The sequence below is a fragment of the Podarcis gaigeae genome (genome assembly GCF_964106915.1).
Source record: "Podarcis gaigeae genome assembly, chromosome: 5".
Taxonomy (NCBI): Eukaryota; Metazoa; Chordata; class Lepidosauria; order Squamata; family Lacertidae; genus Podarcis; species Podarcis gaigeae.
In genome coordinates, this window is record NC_139681.1 from 96,683,617 (window position 1) to 96,702,984 (window position 19,368).

General features: G+C 48.0%; 1 protein-coding gene and 1 long non-coding RNA gene across 8 annotated transcripts in view; one reads left to right on the forward strand and one right to left on the reverse strand.

Annotated features, from left to right (window-relative positions):
- The window catches only part of DIS3L2 (DIS3 like 3'-5' exoribonuclease 2), a 201,269-nt gene extending 191,395 nt beyond the window's left edge, over positions 1–9,874 (reverse strand). For 3 of the 7 annotated variants that reach the window (XR_014564298.1, XR_014564299.1, XM_083739250.1), the window contains exons 1-2: positions 9,773–9,874; positions 2,366–3,072 (exon numbers count right to left, since the gene is read on the reverse strand). Coding sequence is in view for 2 of the 7 variants with exons in the window: in XM_083739250.1 (XP_083595376.1) it covers positions 2,366–3,056 (691 nt within the window). In the remaining 5 variants the exon portion in view is untranslated. Of the gene's footprint in view, positions 1–83; positions 250–2,365; positions 3,073–5,754; positions 5,890–9,772 lie in introns of those variants that run through there. The other 4 variants (XM_083739251.1, XM_083739253.1, XM_083739254.1 and 1 more) reach the window with 4 other exon arrangements.
- A 50-nt stretch (positions 9,875–9,924) lies between these two features.
- On the forward strand, positions 9,925–10,365 carry LOC310845129. The gene is made up of 2 exons (XR_014564490.1): positions 9,925–10,043; positions 10,250–10,365. It is a non-coding gene; the product is annotated as an uncharacterized lncRNA (long non-coding RNA).
- The last annotated feature ends 9,003 nt before the right edge of the window (positions 10,366–19,368 follow it).

Genomic DNA, 19,368 nt, shown 5'->3' on the forward strand with positions numbered 1-19,368 from the left:
AAAATACCAATAGTTTGAAACCGTCTCTCAGCATCTCATCTCCCTGTCCATCCCACAGCCAGCTCAACCTGTGCAATCCACACCTCAATGTGTCTTGTGCGGAAAGCAGGAGCAAACTAAGTGCCCCACCTACGCCAAAGTGCGCCTGTAGAACAGAAACTCCATGCGGCTTAAGCAAGCTTGACCTGACTGGCCGCCTGCTGCAATGGAAGGCAAAAGTCACCACCAAGCACAACTGGTGCGGCGGAATCACTGCTAGCCAATCTGAGCTGTTGCTAAGGGAAGGTTCTACAAAACATCAACAGTCACTGGTCCTAGAGCTTTCTACAGCTCTTGTTCCTGGTAAGTAGCTCTCCCAATTTTGCCACCATTTTGGGCTGATGCATTTTTTAAAAAAATAATGTGGCTGGCGCAAGCTTCTCTTTCATCCTCACACACTCTGTTTATCCACTTAGTTTAACTTGCTGCTGAATGAAACCTAGTTCTTATTCTCTTATAAGGGCAATCACACCTTGACGGGAAACGCTTCCAAGGGTCTTAAAAAATATAAAACCCCTTGAAGGCTAAAAAGCTTGGCATGTATTTGAAAAATAAATATTAAGAAATATAGATGAGGAAAGAGAAGTGTTGCGGTCAGTTTACAAACTTGCCTACTTCGGAAATCTGCCAATGTGAAACAGGCGATCACACAACAAATAGATATAGCAGGCAGAGGAACTTACAGAAAAGTCAAAACCCTTAAGCGGGAGAGGCAATGATGCTTAGTGGCTAGAAACAAGCACAGATGTGTGCCCCGATTTTGCACGTAAAATAGCTGGAATACTTCCTTCTCAAACACAAAAGGCCCAAACTCCTAAGCAGAATTAAGCTGTGTACACATATACATTTAAAGCACATTCTTCCTCCACCCCAAAAATCCTGGGCACTGTAGTTTGTTAAGGGTGCTGGGAACGGTAGCTCTGTAAGTGGTAAACTGCAGTTCTCAAGATTTTTGGGGGGAGGCAGGGAGGGAATGTGCTCTAAATGTATGGGGGGTGGTTTCAGCTAACTGGTCCTGCCAGCAAAAAGACTTTCACCAGCTCAAAGGGGCTTTCCCATCTCCCCTCCCCCTGTGCCTCCCCCCAAATTTGCTTGGGAGAGGAGTCAGAGAACCACCAGAACAACACACAGTGGGATGAGAGGGGAGATTATTCCATCAGGAAAGTGGAAATGTTTGCACTGGTGGCATGATCTACCTAGCACTACACTGAATTCCTTCCATGATCTGCAGGCAGACACCCACCCACCCCTTGCAACCAGGGCTGGAATTAGCTCAGTGGGCTTGGACAATGCTTAAAAGAAGAGGAAGGGCCAGGAAGGAGAGGGAGGGAGACCCTCCCATCACCCTGCCCACCCCAGTCATCGAGGGGAAGGGGAAAGACAGCATGTAACAGATGCTAAGAATAATTATTGGCATCTGTGTAGCACTTCAGAATGCTCCAAGGGAGTAACACACAATATTTTGTTATGATCCTTACAACAATCCTGGGAGGTAGGCCAATATTATCCCAATACTGCAGATCTACGGGTGCTGGGAGACTGTGTGACTTGTCTGAGCCCTTCTAATGTGTTCATAGTAGAAGCAAGACCTGAGCTTCCCAATTTAGCTCAGTCTCTAGGCTACTATGCTGCGCCACAACATACCTCATTTGTGGTACCCTACGCCCAGAAATGAGCTCCTGGATTGGCCTCAAACTTGACAGCAGCAGGATATCATATTGGGGTGCTGCAGCAATAAGATTACACAGGCAAGAGTGACCGGACCCCCTATATGCAGAGGCCCAGCATCCCCTACAAAGCCGGCAACTGCTGGGACATGCATGTAGGCCTGATGAGACCAGGGTGTGCCCCTGTTTACAAAGAGGTGCTCTGCGCGCCCTGTAATAACAAGCAGGCACAAACAAGCTCGCTGCCTTGACGGCAAGCCCAAGCAAGGAATCACTGGAGCTATCTGGGATCTTGCTGATGGGTAAAGCTAGCAATACAGACCACATGGCACATGGATGAATGGTGACAGAGAGAAAGAGGGCTGAAAAATATTCCAGACACCCAAACATCTGAGGCCAACGCCTAACAATTTGGTTAGAGGTGGCTTCTAAGCAACCGAAATCTATATATAACCTAGTTGTTCCTTGCTGGGGATGCCAGCAGGTTAAACCAGCTGCAAGCCTTCAGCTGCTCTTACCACCACCATCCTCATGCAAGCCCGGGTAACACCAGCGATTAACACAGCACTCAAGCTGTAACAATCTCAGGTTATACAGATAAGCCACACGCTGCTATTCGCATCAACAACTGCAACCATTTAAGACACTCAGTAGCTCACCATGCATTTGGCTGGAGAAGGGACTGGCCTTCCTGGAACTCACTGTGGGCAAATCCACGCCGAACTGTCCAGCAGATACGGATCTGTCTGCTCTCTCCAAAGCGGCAGGACCGTCACTGCCACTGCACTTGCTCCTCCAATACTCCTCTCTGCCCCTCTCTCCAGAGCTAGGGGTTTTTGGCAGAAAAGAGGCCGTTGTGGACAACGTCCTGTGGCCCCCCAACACCTGCCCTGCCCTTGCAGAGGCAGCTGCATCACCGTGGCGGTTAGGAGAGACGTCATCATCCTCTTCCTCCGCGACATCCTCCTCGTAGTCACCTTTGCCAGCCTCGCTTGGACGGCTCTGCCTCTTGAGCAAACCTTCCTCATTCAGGCGTTCAGACTTTTCCGGCTGGCCTGGATGCAGGGCTCTGGCCAGCAAAGTCCCGGGCGCTTTCACCCCGTTTTTAGACAGGGCCTCCCTCACCAGGCCTCTTTTCAAGGACGGCTCTGTGTCCGAACCCGAGTCGTTGAGGGTCCCCTCTTCCAGCTGCAGCTTCTGAGCGATGTGGTTCAGGTAGGAGCGGAATCTCCCACTGTGGTGCTTTTGCACGAGCCTCGCGTACGCGTTCTTCTGAGGGATGGCGGGCTTGCTGGGTCCATCCCTCGGAGCGTGGGCAGGAGCGCCTCGTGCACATCCTTGCGGTTCCATATCCCGGGAGTGTCACCTGCCATCAAAGGAGTGCAAACATGAGGTCGGCGTTGAGCAGAGGAGCAGTTTTACTTACTAGCGTCAGAACTACGCGACAGGACTGCACGAGCAAATCAGAAACAAAGAAGGCAGGCAAGAAGGAAGATGTGAACGCCACGAGGACAGAGATTTGACTCCATTATTTTAAATGGCCCTTCTCCACATCCTTCCCCACCAAGGCCGCACAGCTGCTCCTGTCTCCGGGTCAGCCTGGTGCGCCCATAGATCACTTGGACTACAGCTGTGCTAGCTGGGGTTGATGGGAGTTGTAGTCCAAAGCTTCTGGAAGGCACCAAGTTGGGGAAAGGTTGCCCTAGGTCCTGTATGAGGCTCTCATCCCACCCTTCCCTTGGTTCCTTGGCTCTCAGTTCCCCCAAACCGCCTGTTTCGCAGCCTAACCTACCTCACAGGGTTGTTGTGGGGATTAAATGAGGACAGGGAGAACCATGTATGCCACCCTGAGCTCCCTGGACAAAAAGGCAGGATATAAATGCAATAAATAAATTCATGACAAAGGTGATCAACAGTCTGGAATCGAAGCCTGTTGAGAAAGGGTTGAGGGAGTTAGGTATGTTTGGCCTAGAAAAGAGGAGTCTGAGAGGAAATGCAATAAATATCTGAAGGGCTGTCACATGGAGCAAGCTTGTTTTCTGCTGCTCCAGAGGGTAGGACCTGAACCAATGGATTGAAGTTATAAGAATGGAGATTCTGACAGGACATCTCCTTCCTTGGAGGTTTTTAAGTAGAGTTTGGATGGCCATCTGTCATGGATGCTTTAGCTGAGACTCCTGGCACTGGGGGTTGGACTGGATGAGGTCCCTAGCAACTTTATATGATTCTATGGTTCTAAAAATAAATAAAGCTTCAATAATTGTTATAAGTGCCTTCTTCTTGGGGATAAGAATATTTGCAAAGCAAATGAGCTCAAGACTTGGAAGAATGGCTTCCGTTTAAAGAGATGCTTAAAGAGAGTGCAAGTGGAGGTCCTTATCTGGAACGCTGGGCTTGGGATTCTCCACTGCCAAACATGCTTTCCACTACAGAGCTACAAACCTTCCCTTTCGTCTTTCTCTCTTTTTCATTTGTGAGGGGAGTGGGGAGAGAGAGAGGTAGAACGTGGTAGCAGCGCTTCAATTTGAAGTTCTGTAGTTTTATTACATCAGAAGACTCACAATATTTAACGGGGGCAGGAGTGACCAGTTTATGACCCGAGCAGTGCATATGGCGGTGTTCCAGAGAGGGAGAGACAGAGAGAGGCATCTGAGCCAAATATTTTCATCCTAGCTGTGCACAAATCATTTCAACCCACTCTGCTCCTAAGAAGAAAATGTGGCCAAGCTAAAGGAGCAGCCATCATACAAAAACAAAAACCCGACCATGTCCATTCTCAGGCTCTCCAAAAATAACCATGTTTCTTTTTTCTCACTCTCTCTCTCTTTCTGAAACTCTTACAACGGTTTCAACAGGAAGGGTGGAGATTCCCTCGTAAGTGGTGGAGATAGATAGAAACTTTATTTGCATTAGCCACTAGCCATAGCAATAAGATAAAATATACTGGGGATAGAGCTAACTAGTTAGCTATACAAAATAAATTCTGGAGGTTTACATCAATACAAACCTCGTAAGTGGTAAACTCCAGCAACTGAGGACAGCACTGTTCCTCTATCGCATATGAAGGACCACCCTGATCATTTAATCACACAGAAGTGTCGATCAGTGAACAGGACACAGGGCAGAGCAGAAGATAGTTCTCTGTCCCAAGGAACTTCCAGCCAACTTTCGATTCAGGGGTGGAGGCAGGACTGACAGGAGAGAGGGTTCGGCCAAGTTATTATAACCTTAAAACAGTAGAAATCCTCAAGGGACCTCAGCACAAAAGCACTAAAAATGTAATTATTCATCAGCAGTTAAAACCAATACACACACAGTACAGGAGGAGGAGGCTCTTTGCAACAGAGTCATACCAGCTAGCTATCTTCCTTCCCTCTGTCACGAATGGGCAATCTGTGCCACTTCAGATATTCTTGGACCAAAGATGCCATCATCTCTGACTGTGGGCCTGCTAGCTGGGGCAGGTGGGACAACATCTGGAAAGCCACAGATTCCCCTTCTCTGGTATATATGAAGTAAAACTAAATGGAAATGGAATGAGCTACAAAGTTAGGATCAAACTGCACAGAAAACACCAGGGCTGGGTGATGTATCAATACACAGTCCAAAATCAGTTGCAGTCCACATGTCCACATCGTGATAACAGTTTCATAATATTTGACATGGCGATAAATCACAGGTCACGATGTGTGCCTGCGCTATGTAAAAATCGTGATATGGGAAAAACTCTGAAGCTAATCATCACTTCTCGTGATTCCTGCTGCCCCTGTTGTTCTGTATTATTTTTATTAAAAATAGTTGTAACAACAGGTTAAAGGCAAGTAAAAATGTGTCAGCTTTGGACCCTTAAGTCTACGTAAGTTACACATCCTTATTTCAGACGTCGTGAGATATCGGCATACCGCAATGTTTAGCGGATGATATATCATGATGTTGAAAAGCAGCTATCACCCAGCCCGGACAGACATCTGCTCCAATCACATATAAATTGGGGGGCACCTGAGAGAAAAGAGCTGAACCCTCCCTTTCATTCCCAGGAGTCTCTCACCTGAACACTCCTTTCCCCTTCAGGCACACCTTGTGGTGCCAGGGTCAGACCCACTCATCCCCCCCGGGACTTCATGGTGTCAACATATTTCAGAGATGTGTGACGTTCAGGAGGAAAGCAGCAGATATTTCCCAGTGACCTACACCTCTGAGCTCAACCAGCAACCACTCTTTTACTTGCACACACATCTGCATGTGGGTAGATATTTACAATTCCAGGAAAAAGCAATAGGGGTCCACAGCCACACAGCCCAATACACCTGCCCCCACCAACCAAACACAGGTCCATTGGCTCACCAGCACATGTAGACCAGAAAGTTTCACAAGCAGAGTTAAAGTATAAAGGAAAAGGCAGCACCTTGCAGAGGAAACGGTTCTGTGTGTCTCACAAAGGAGTATCTGACTGCATACAAGCCATCAAGCTCCCACACAAACACACACACACACACCCAGAGTCTCTATCTCATTTGACTGGGGGTGTGGGTGGGGGCAAGGGGAGGGATTCCTTCAAACCTTTAATATCGTCCTCAAGGAGGCTCAGAGTAAAAATAGAAAAGTTTATTAAGTATGGCCAGTGCTATAATCACACCCAGATACTTAATAAAAGTATTCCCAAAACAAAATTATACAGAGGATGTAGTGTTGCCCCACCCAACTTCATGCTTTTATGTTGTGGCAGTAAAGGATGACCCAAAAAATGGGTGGAGTGAACGCACTCACTTGTGGTGCAAAGGAGATCAAAGTTCTTCCTAACACAGCAAGCCATTATAAATGACTAGACACTGGAAGATAGCTCCTTTTTGTTGTTTCAAACTCAGTGGGGGTTTTTGCATCCCACAAATGGAACGTCTATATACAGTGTACTTCAGAATACCAGATCCCAAAACACTAGAAAATGGGCTTTGGCCTGATCTACATTTTCAGTTCTTTGGGGATATCCCAATCAGCACAGGGGCACACAGGCTGCCCTGATTAGGAGAAAGTTGCTGTCACTCACCCTTTTGACCCAAGAAAGAAAGAAGACAGTCTAGCAAGGAAAAAAACACCCATCTCCCTGGGCAACAATGCCCTCCTTTCTAGGAAACCCATCTCAACACACTATAACCCCTTGCAATGAAAAATACTGGGTGTCCCCAAGGCAGCAGATCAAAGCAGCATTAGGCCCAAGTTGCAGCCTTTGCTGTATGTCGTAATGGGTAAATATAATGGACAAGTCCCTGCCCTTCAGAGTTTGCAATCACAGGGGAGGCAAGAGACAAAGGGGAAGAAAATGGAGGCAGGGACAAACAAGGGAAGAATATGTATTTATTTCAGTTACAATATACTAAAGTCTTACCTATGGTATACTACTTTTATAGTAGGGTAAGTCGCATGCCTTGCTAGAGTATAACAAGTGGAAGCAGGCAGCAAGCAGCCACAGAAAGAGGGGGAAAGAAAAGCGTTTCAGCACATTGCTGTGGCTTGTGAGGAACCCACTGAAGAACTACCAACAATTCTGGGCAGACTAGAATGTTTTAACCCCTCTGGAGTACAAGAAATAATCACAAATGGAATTAGATAGACCCTTACATATTTCTCATACCCTGGGGATCAGTCTTAGCTTTGTGGCACAAGATCTGCTTTGCATGCAAACATTCTGAGTTCAATTCCTATCAGCTTCTCCAGGTAGAACCCCTAGGGACTCTTGTCTAAAACCCTAGAGAGGCATTATGTCAGTGTAGACAATACTGAGCTATATGGCCCAACAATACAAGGTGGTTTCCAATGTTCACACCAAGAATTCCCTATACAGGATGCCTGGGAGGTTGCCTACTCCTAAGGGGGTTACTCTCCCTTTGAAGGAGCACTGTAGGCAGTTTGGAGGTACTTCTGCATCCATTGCTGTCACTTGAGGCTCAGTTGGCCTAAGTGGCCTGGAGTGCCTTCCACTGACTTGGCTGATGGCCCAGCTGTTCCCTTATCTGGACAGGGATAGCCTAACTTCTGTCCTCTATGTTCTGGTAACCACTAGGTTAGCTTACAGCAACACATTATACGTGGGGCTACCTCTGAAGGTGGTTCAGAAATTACAGCTGGTGAAGAATTTGGCAGCCAAATTACCCACCGGGACAAAACGGTTTGAGCATATTACACCAATACTGGTACAACTGCACTGGCTGCCAATGGGTTTTCGGGCCCGATTTGAAGTGCTGGTTTTGTCCTATAAGCCTTAAATGGCTCAAGACTGCAGTAAGTCAAGGAATACCTCTCCTCACATGAACCAACCAGGACCCTGTGATCATCATCTGAGGCTTTTCTTCAAGTGCCTCCTCTGTGAGAGGTCCAAAGGGCAACAACATGAAAAGAGGCCTCTTTTGTGGTAGCACCTGTTTGAGGAATGCTCTCCCCAGGGATGCTCACCTGGTGCCTTCATTATACACCTTTAGGCACCAGGCAAAAACATTCCTATTATCTCAGGCCTTTGGCTAATTAACCAATATATGGCCTTCAAACTGTGGGGGTATTGTTTTTGTTTGTTATTATGGAATGCATTTTGTGTCTCTATATTGTAAACGGCCCTGTGATCTTTGGGCAAAGGGTGGTATAGAAATTTAAATAATAACAATTAATCTTTGTGTTCTCTCTCCTCACACAGGCTCCTCCATCACATATTGCACAAGACTCATATTTGCCTGCTATATTTATTTACTCAGCGGCAGCTTGCCCTGCGCAGCCTTCTTTAGAGGTGAGCACATACCCTGGAACTGACACCAATAGCTTCCTTTTATTTATATAGATAGTATTTCAATTTTACAGTAGTTATTATTTGTATGCCTAGCTGTACTTTTAGGTCAAAGACATTCAGGCACACTGCTATTTAGGCAAAACAGTTTCAGAAGGAGAGGGGTAGGAAGGGGTTTGTGTGCTCAACCACATGTGTGAACACATTAATAATCACCAAAGGAAAATTAGGGACTGAGCTCGAGCACCAGAAAACAGAGCTGTTGCAGGGACCCTCCTCCATCCCCACAATTTCCCTCTGGTCATAGTGTTTTTCTCTCTGCTGAGTTGTATTAACACCACCTTTAACATTTGTTTCATGTTTTATGTTTGACGTTTTGGGATTTCACTGCCGATGTTGCAAACCATTCCAGGCACACAGGAGAAACAGGCAAAGACAAGGAAAAACACACTCTTAAGTGAACAGGGGCAAACAGGCAAGACAGACATCATGCACGCATAAGGCAACACAGAACACCAGACAGTGGCAGGATAAGAAAATGCAAATCCCTTTTTAAAATAGAAAGAAAAAGAAGAAAGGTGGAGGGGCAACTGATTCAGTACCCAGGGCTACAGAAGGCCCTGGGAAAGCACCTGCCTTGCATGCAGGAGGCCCTTCAGCCTTTCTCAACCTGTGGGTCCCCAGATGTTAAACTACAACTCCCATCACCCCCAGCTAGCAAGGCCAGAGCTCAGGGATGATGGGAGTTGTAGTCCAACAACATCTGGGGACCCACAGGTTGAGAATCGCCTAAGTTCACCCCCTGTTCAGCACCCCCAGGTAGTGCCGGGAGAGACAGACACAGGCCCCCGCCTGATACCCTGGAGTGCCGCTGCCAGTCCGTGCAGGCAATACTGGGGCCAGTGAGCCAGTGGCCTGACTCAGAACAAGGCAGAAGAGCCGTAGCCTAATGGGTAGCGCACCCCAGGCCCAACCTCCACGTGGCATCTCCAGGGAGGGCTGAGGGGGAGACCCCGGAGAGCTGCTGCCAGCCCGCGCAGGCAATGCTACGCTAGATGGGGCGGCGGCCTGGCTCGGTGTGAGGCAGCTTCCCGGGGGCAACTGGGGATGGGGGGTCGAAGCCCACCGGGGTCCTTTCCCCCCCCCCCCCACACACACAAACACCCGCGACCCAGACCCAGAGCCAGCCGGGGAAGGCAACGCGGGGAAAGGCGACCCGCCCAGCCTCATGGCCACAAGCGACGGCGCCCCCCGCAAACGGACAATGAGCCCTCCCCCCACCCTGCCCCTCACTCACCTGCCCCAAACTCCCCACTCGCATCACTGAGGAGCCTTCAAAGGTTCCCCCACTTCCTGCCTTCCCTCTACTTCCGGGTCAGGCGTGGCTCTACGGGGAGCGGCAAGGCCCAAAAGCCCGCGTGGCGCGAAGCCGCACCTCGCCGCGCGAAGGTTCGAGGAGAGCGCGCAGGCGCGAAGCCCCGCTGGCCTGGGGTGGCCTCGGGCGGCCGGGCGGCCCTTGCAAGCGGACATTACCGTATTCCCTCGAAAGCAGGGGCTTTCCTTTGCACGTGCGTTTTTGTATTTTGTATTTGTTTACTTAGCTTCTATCGTTTCATTTGTGCGTTTACGTTTATTTCGCTAGCTTCCAGTTATATATGTATATGTTTATTATTTATTTATTGATTGTTCGGGTGTCTGTGTTTCTATTAATATATAGGTTAGGTTGGTTGGTTATATATTTATTTACAGCCCGCCTTTCTTTCCCTCCTGACAGGGACTCGAGGTCGTTTACAGATTACAACCAAGAACTGCTAAAAACAAAGGAGAAGCCATCGTTGAAAAAGCAAACTTTTGTTTGTTTAAATTAAATGCATTTTTTAAACTGCTTAATATTTATTTTTCTTTATTTTTTTAAAGAAAAAGCGCCCAAGCAGTTTGCAAAAATAAGTTATGAAGGGCCTAAATAACAGAGATAACCAGATACATTTTTCCAGGAATAAGTCCCTTTAGATCTCCCAATACGTTTGCTGAGGATCCTTGTTTATTGTTTATGGAATACAAGTTCCGTGTGGCTTGATGAACTGCAAGGAGTGTGTTTGCTGCAGCATGGAAGAATGTCCTGAAACAAAAATAAATTAGACACCACTAGGAAAACGTGGGAGTAGCTGAATGTGGTTAAACTAACAATGTTGAAGGATAAGAAAGAACATGTGGGAGTGTTGAATCAATGGAATCCGGTGAGTGTGCGTGTGAAAGAAAACAGGGAATATCCAGAAGTGGAGAAGAATATTTGTTACTACAACTGATGACTGAAGATCTATGAATGTAGCACCTGGACAAATTCTTTTTTAGGGTGGAAAGAACATGAGCAAAGTACATGACATTAGATATCAGTTATGTGAAGAAAAACATGTTGAATGTTGTGCAGCTCTGATCACATTTTGACAAATTATTATCATTATTATTATTTAAATTTGTATACTGCCCTTCAGGGCAGTTCGCAACATAAAATCACGATATAAAAATAACAAAATACATAATAAAAATGAAATCAAAGGCAGACCCAATCATTTCCACTTCCACAACACATTTAAAGGGGCATTGAATGACAATCAACCAAAGGCCTGGTTAAAGAGGAACGTTTTTGCCTGGCGGTGTATAATGAAGGCATCAGTCGAGCATCCCTGGGGAGAAAAACGGAGCCACTGCTGAAAAGGCCCTGTTCTCGGGTTGCCACCCTCTGGACCTCTTGTGGAGGAGGCACATGAAGATGGCCTCTGATGATGATCACAGGTTCTGGGTCAGTTCCTATGGGAAGAGGTGGTCCTTGAGGTATTGCAGTCCTGGGCCATTTAAGGCTTTATAGGTCAAAACCTGCACTGTGAATTGGGCACAGAAACTAATTGGCAGCCAGCCAGTGCAGTCAGACCAGGATCAGTGTACAGTGGTACCTTGGGTTAAGTACTTAATTCTTTCCAGAGGTCCATTCTTAACCTGAAATTGTTCTTAACCTGAAGCACCACTTTAGCTAATGGGGCCTCCCGCTGCCACCGCGCCACCAGAGCACAATTTCTGTTCTCATCGTGAAGCAAAGTTCTTAACCTGAAGCACTATATCTGGGTTAGCAGAGTCTGTAACCTGAAGCATATGTAACCTGAAGCATATGTAACCTGAAGCGTATGTAACCCGGGGTACCACTATAATATGCTCAAACCGTCTTGTCCCGGTGAGCAACCTGGCCACTGAATTCTGTACCAGCTGAAGTTTCTAAAGCATCTTCAGAGGCAGCCCTACATATAACATTTTGCAGTAATCTAACCTAGAGGTTACTAGGCCATAGACAGTAGTTAGGCTATCCCTGTCCAGATAGGGGCGTAGCTGGGTCACCAGCTGAAGCTGATGGCACTCCAGGCCACTGAGGCCACCTGAGCCTTGAGCAAGAGCAAATGATCCAGGAGGACCCCCAAGCTATGTACCCGATCCTTCAGAGGAAGAGTAACCCCATCAAGAGCAGGCAACCTCCCTGACACCCAGTCTAGGGAACTGCCCACTAACAGTGCCTCCATCTAATCTGGATTGAGCTTCAGTTTGTTAGCTCTCATTCAGTCCATTAGTGAGGAAGTCCAGCACTTCCACTGCTTCACCTGCTGATGTAAAGGAGAGGTAGAGTTGTGTGTCATCAGCATATTGCTGACAACGTACTCCAGAAGGCTAGATAACCACACTCAACGGTTTCGTGTATATTTTAAGCAGCCTAGGGGATAAAAACGAACATGAGGAACCCCACACTGAAGGCTCCATGGAGCTGAAGAGCATTTCCCAAGCATCACCCTCTGAAAATGACCATCCAGCTGAGTCTATCTAGCAATAATAATAATAATAATTTATACCCCTCCCATCTGGCTGGGTTTCCCCAGCCACTCTGGGCGGCTTTCAACAGAATATTAAAATACAATAATCTATTAAACATTAAAAGTTTCCTTAAACAGAGCTGCCTTCAGATGTCTTCTAAAAGCCTGGTAGTTGTTTTTCTCTTTGACATCTGGTGGGAGGGCGTTCCACAGGGCTGGTGCCACCACTGAGAAGGCCCTCTGCCTGGTTCCCTGTAACTTGGCTGCTCACAGTGAGGGAACCACCAGAAGGCCCTCGGCGCTGGACCTCAGTGTCTGGGCAGAACGATGGGGGTGGAGATGCTCCTTCAGGTATACTGGGCTGAGGCCGTTTAGGGCTTTAAAGGTCAGCACCAACACTTTGAATTGTGCTCAGAAACATACTGGGAGCCAATGTAGGTCTTTCAAGACTGGTGTTATGTGGTCTCGGCGGCCATTCCCAGTCTAGCTGCCGCATTCTGGATTAGTTGTAGTTTCCGGGTCACCTTCCAAGGTAGCCTTTGATACGACTCTCTGGTCTTTATCCCCTTCATGTGCTAACTAGCAACCATGCATAGCTATGTTTGACTGCCATCTCCTACAGTGACATTGTCGTGCTTCAAACATATGGTACAGATGTGGCCTCAGTCTTTGGAAGAACCAGACTCTGCCTCCCGTTCCGCAAAGTGCTCAATTGCGCGAAGAAAGATCTTTTGTGGCCTCACTCAGCTTCAGCCTGAATATGACGGCTCCATGCCCTGAAATCCTGAAGGGAGGTCAAGGTCCTAGTCCCTAGCTGGTCACAGGCTCCTCCCCACGCACCTAGAAAGCCAACTTGGATGGCTAGCTGTCTTCCATACAGTAAAACAAGCAGAAGCTGCCAACTCAGATTTGGATACTTGCCTCTGGCCAGGGAGCATCGCATATGAGAAGCTTCTTTCCTGGCAAAGATAAGTAATGTGCAAGTGGTGTCACGTGGGTCTTAATCATCTGTGGCTGAAGGATATCCACCACGGTGATGCTCCCTTCCATGTGTTCTTCGTAAATGCAATGGCATAAAGGTGGTCACTAGTGCAAAACAATGAAACCTCCTCATCTGAGTATCTGTGGGATCAATTGCACTCTGCAAAGCAGCTGTTCTTGGAAACATTTCCAAGGAAACTACAAATCGTGTCATTTTAGTGTGTAACACAATACAATATATTTCTATCAATTTTTAAGTAAAAAAGAGAAACCATTTGGAATGAAATGTTGTTTTGTTTTGTGTTTTGTTTTTGAGCTACTGTCAAACCAGCCAATTACGTAAGTACAACTGCTATGCAAGTAATCATTAGAACATTGATTGTAGCTTGTATTCATGTTGCTCTGCCACCCCACCCAAACTATTTCCTTTAAATGAACAGGGTCATTACATTGTTTGTGTGTGTATATATGTATATATGTGTGTGTGTGTGTGTGTGTGTATATATATATATATATATATATATATATATGGCATTATAGGAGAAGAATGTTCTCAGAGCAACTTACAAAATTCAAAAGATCCCTGCCATGACACACAAAGAAAAGAGAATGTGGAGGGTAGAGGAAGAAAGCAAGCTCAAGCACCGGTTCATAAAGGAACAATTATACTATATCGCCCTGTCCATGCTCATTCTGGCTAACTAGAAGAACAGCAGCTCCTCATCAGTGTCTGTAGGGAGGGTGCTAGGATGGCTGCGGTCAATTAGTCTTATAGTCCAAAGCATTTGAGGTGCACCAGGTTCGGGAAGACTGCTTTAGAGGGAGTTGTGGGGGAAGCACACCCTTGGCCAATCCACCGTCTCTCCTGCAACAGGCTGAGCTCTGCAAGCCAGCTCCATAGCACACGGATGTGGACTACATAGGAATCACAGAACTGTGGAGTTGGAAAGGATGACAAGGGTCGTCTAGTCCATCCTTCAGCAATGCAGGAATTGTTTGCCCAACATAGGGCTCAAACCCACAATTCTGACAATAAAAGTCTCATGCCCTACCGACTGAACTATCCTAGCTTTTAGAGCCTCCTGGATCAGGCCAGTGGCAGACCCAGTCCAGCATCCTGTTCTCACAGTGGCCAACCAGATGCCTGTGGGCAGTGCTTTTTTCTGGAGGTATGCATACTCCTAAACATTTTGTGAATCTCTGTACTTTTGTCCATTTACTGTATTTGTTTTTCTCGATTTGAACTATAAAATGGTGGTTTTCTTGAGTCAAAATGAGAGTACAGTGGATGCTCGCATTGCGAACGTGATCTGTGTGGGGTGCACGTTTGCAACCCGCACCTGCGCATGCACGGGTTGTGATTTGGTGCTTATGCGCAAAGCGCAATGTAGCGCTTCTGCGCATAAACAACCGCCAAAACCCGGAAGTAACCCGTTCTGGTACTTCCAGGTTTTGGCGGTCCATAACATGAAAAAACACAACCTGAAGCATCTGTAACCTGAGGTATGACTGTACCCCTAAACATTTTTAAAGAAAAAAAGGCACCGCCTGTGGGAAACCAGCAAGCAGGATTTGAACTCAAGACCACTCTCTTCCCTCCTGTGGTTTCCAGCAACTGGTTTTCAGAAGCATTTCTGCCTCCAACTGTGGAGGCAAAATAAAGCCATTGTCCATTGATAGTATTACCCTTTTTGAATTCAGTCCTCTTTTGAAGCCATCTAGGGTGGTGGCCATTACTACCTCCTGTGGCAATGAGTTCCATAGTTCATCCATGTGCTGCGTGAAGAAGAACATCATTTATCTGTCCTGAGCCTTCCAGTGGTCAGCTTCATTAGATGTCCACCGTTTCTAGCATTATGAGAGAAGGAGAAAAACTTTGCCTGCTTCCTCCATGGCTAGCACAAATTTATAAGCTTCTCATGTCACCAGTTACTCAGCTTTTCTCGTAGGGGGAAATCATCCCCATTCCCCTCGACCATTTTGGTTCTTGATCATATTTCAGGGAGTGACACCCCCCCCCAAGACTGGTAATGGGGTATTTCCGTCGGTAGAGTATGAGATTCTTAATCTCAGGGTTATGGGTTTGAGTCCCACCCTGGGCCAGCCCCTGGATTGCAAGGGGTTGGACTAGATGACTTCGTGGTCTCTCCTAACTCTACAATTCTATTATTTCATGTTGCCAGACTCCAACTCCCAGCAGCCAGCATGGTCACTGGTCAGGGGTGTCAAGAACTAGAGTCCAGTACAGTGGTACCTCGGATTAAGAACTTAATTCGTTCTGGAGGTCCGTTCTTAACCTGAAACTGTTCTTAACCTGAGGTGCCACTTTAGCTAATGGGGCCTCCCGTTGCTGCCGCGCGATTTCTGTTCTCATCCTGAAGCAAAGTTCTTAACCTGAGGTATGATTTCTGGGTTAGCGGAGTCTGTAACCTGAAGCGTCTGTAACCCGAGGTACCACTGTACCAGCTAGTGACCCACAGGTTCACCCAGCCTGTGACCTGCCGTCTGCGCAGAAGTGTTGCTGGCGGCAGGTTTTTATTAATGCTTGGTGGGTTCTCCTACGTGAGACACACCACCGTTGCGTCTGACTCACAGCTGTGAGGGGTGACCCCCAGGCCACACCGCCACCCCTACTTATCAGTATTAGTTCATGCGCTGGCTTTCTCAGAAAAGCACAACCATTCTTCTCCCTCCCATTGTGCTGTCTGGCTGCAAAAAGGGAGGTAGGTGGCACATGGCACGTCCGAGGCCCAGGCTCCTGAGAGAGGCAGGGAGGGGGCCCTGTCCCACCACACCGTCCCCTCGAAGGATGGGAAGTCCGGCAGCTCTGCTTCCCAGGCATGTCTGAAGCTCCGAGGCCCCTCAATGATCTGGAGAGAAATTCTCACACAGTAGTTGCACCCAGAGCTCATAAATCTCTTTCTGTCTCGGCTCCTGCACCTTGTGAGTTGAGGACCTGCCACCCGCATAGGATTATAATAAGACACAGTAAAGGTAAAGGGACCCCTGACCATTAGGTCCAGTTGTGACCGACTCTGGGGTTGCGGCGCTCATCTCGCTTTACGGGCCGTGGGAGCCGGCATACAGCTTCCGGATCATGTGGCCAGCATGACTAAGCCGCTTCTGGCGAACCAGAGCAGCGCACGGAAATGCCGTTTACCTTCCCGCCGGAGCGGTACCTATTTATCTACTTGCACTTTGATGTGCTTTCGAACTGCTAGGTTGGCAGGAGCAGGGACCAAACAACAGGAGCTCATCCCGTCGCAGGGATTCGAACCGCCGACCTTCTGATTGGCAAGTCCTAGGCTCTGTGGTTTAACCCACAGCGCCACCCGCGTCCCATATAATAAGAGACAAAGACACATTATTTTAGGTTAATGGGCAAAATTAGGCCACAACTTTATTGGTTACAGCATGTGAGTAGTATTGGCTTGGGCATTGGATGAACCAGCAATACAAGACTCCAGGGGAGTCATATCAGGGTTAACAACCAATGGGAGGAGCTTGTTGATGCAAATACAACTGGAAGCTCCCCCATGACGTCACCGGGGGTCATGCCATGGCCCTACCCACCAGCAGGGCATCGGACAGGATCCACAACCGCCAGATTCCTTTACCGGAATACCCAAAAGATGACAGGTAGATGATGGTCCATACCCAATCCTCCAACACACACAATGCCTAACCGCCAATACCAGAATGCCTAACCGCCAATACCAGAAAGTTGTGACAAATTGCTATGAGGTAGGCGAAAAAAAGGGACGCGGGTGGCACTGTGGGTTAAACCACAGAGCCTAGGACTTGCCGATCAGAAGGTCGGCGGTTCGAATCCCCGCGACGGGGTGAGCTTCCGTTGCTCGGTCCCTGCTCCTGCCAACCTAGCAGTTTGAAAGCACGTCAAAGTGCAAGTAGATAAATAGGTACCGCTCTGGCGGGAAGGTAAACGGTGTTTCCATGTGCTGCTCTGGTTCGCCAGAAGCGGCTTAGTCATGCTGGCCACAGGACCCAGAAGCTGTACACCGGCTCCCTCGGCCAATAAAGCGAGATGAGCGCCACAACCCCAGAGTCGGCCACGACTGGACCTAACGGTCAGGGGTCCCTTTACCTTTACCTAGGCTGGTGCCAATTTGCCAAATGGATAAAAAAGTCCTACCAGGCCCCTTGGACAACCAAGGCAACCAACTGAAGTCCATAGCAAGGTCAAAACACAAAAGAAGCTGACCTAAGAGTGAGGGAGGGAGGGTTGTTGTTGTTGTTGTTGTTGTTGTTATGGAATAGGACATCCCTATTTTCATCGGAGAAATGTTGAAGGGTATGCAACATTACCGAGCCAGGTGGGCCAGTGCTCTGACCTGGTTATAAACCAGCTTTCTCTGTTTCTGCATTTGCGTCTTGGGCAACTTGCTTCAGTGGCGTAGCGTGGGGGGTGCAGGGGGGGCCGGCCGCACTGGGCGCAACATCTAGGGGTTAGGGTTAGGGGGCGCAAATCCACGGGTTAGGGGGCGCAAATTCACGGGTTAGGGGGCGCAAATTACTTGCCTTGCCCCGGGTGCTGACAACCCACGCTACGCCACTGACTTGCTTGCCTCTCTCCCTTTTGTGAAATGGATTGTCGCAGGGAATTCCCAGCAGCCAGGCTGACCACAGGGTAACTGGAGATGACGAAAGTGTGCGGGTATTTGTTTTGGCTCCTCCGTGGCCTGTATGCATCCCTTCTTATCTACTCAGACGGATCTGGGATGGGCACCCAGAAAAACCAACGGCCTCAGGAACGTGCTTGAGGCTGGTTGGTTGACGGAAGGAGCCCATGAGAACATAAAAACATGATGCTGGCCCATCTTGACGGGCATCGTGTCTTTGTGGAGGGAGATGCCTGTGGGAAGCCTTTAGGCTGGGCAAAGAAATCAGCCTCACCTCCTGTGGCTTCCGGCAATTGGCATTCAGAAACAATGCTGCGTCCAGCTGCAGAGTCAGAACATAGCTCAACTGGTCTGCTCAATAATAATAATAATAATAATAATAATAATAATAATTTTTTTTTACCCCGCCCTTCCTGGTTCAAAAACCAGGCTCAGGGGGGCTAACAACAAATTTAAAACACTTAATTGATGCAACAAAAAACAGCATAAAATACCATATAAAACGTGAATAACAATAAATTCAGAATTCAATAATCAGTTTAGGAGGAAACTCCATTAAATAAACATTAGATGATCACCAGGGCTAGCTGGCTAAATTAGTCCTTTTTGGGCCAGCGAGGAGACCAGGGGAGAATTAGCTGTGGGATCCCAGAGCGGGGAATCTTCATAAAAAAGGGAGAGGGAGGGAAGGAAGGGGAATAAAAGATCAGGCTAAGTTCAAATTGAAAGCCAGGCGGAATAGCTCTTTCTTACAGGCCCTGCGGAAGGAAGTTCAATCCTGTAGGGCCCTGGTCTCATGGGATAGAGCATTCCACCAGGTCAGAGCCATCACTGAGAAGGCCCTGGTGGAGGATAGTCTGACTTCCTTAGGGCCCGGGACCTCTAAACTATGGTTATTCATAGTTTCCTCCGTGGGGCATACTGGGAGAGGTGGTCCCGTAGGTACGTGGGTCCTAGGCCGTGAAGGGCTTTAAAAGTCAAAACCATCACCTTAAATCTGACCCTGTACTCCACCGGGAGCCAGTGCAGCTGGAAGAGCACTGGGTGAATATGCTCCCATGGCAGAGACCCCGTGAGGAGCCTCACTGCAGTATTCTGCACCCGCTGGAGTTTCTGGGACAGCTTCAAGGGTAGAGCAGATTACAGTAGTCAAGCCTGGAGGTGACCGTTGCATGGATCACTGTGGCCAGGTCGGGGCGGGAAAGGTAAGGGATCAACTGCTTAATGCAGCGAAGGTGGAAAAATGTCGCCTTGGCTGTGGCTGTGGATGCTGCTGGGTTGACTGATTGACTGGCTGCATCTATATCTCACCTTTTTCTCCAGAAGGTGGAGAACGTGATTGTGCACTTCCCACAACAACCCTGTGAGGTGGGTTAGGTGCTGAGCACCCAAAGTCGCCCAGGGAGCTTCATGGCTGAGTA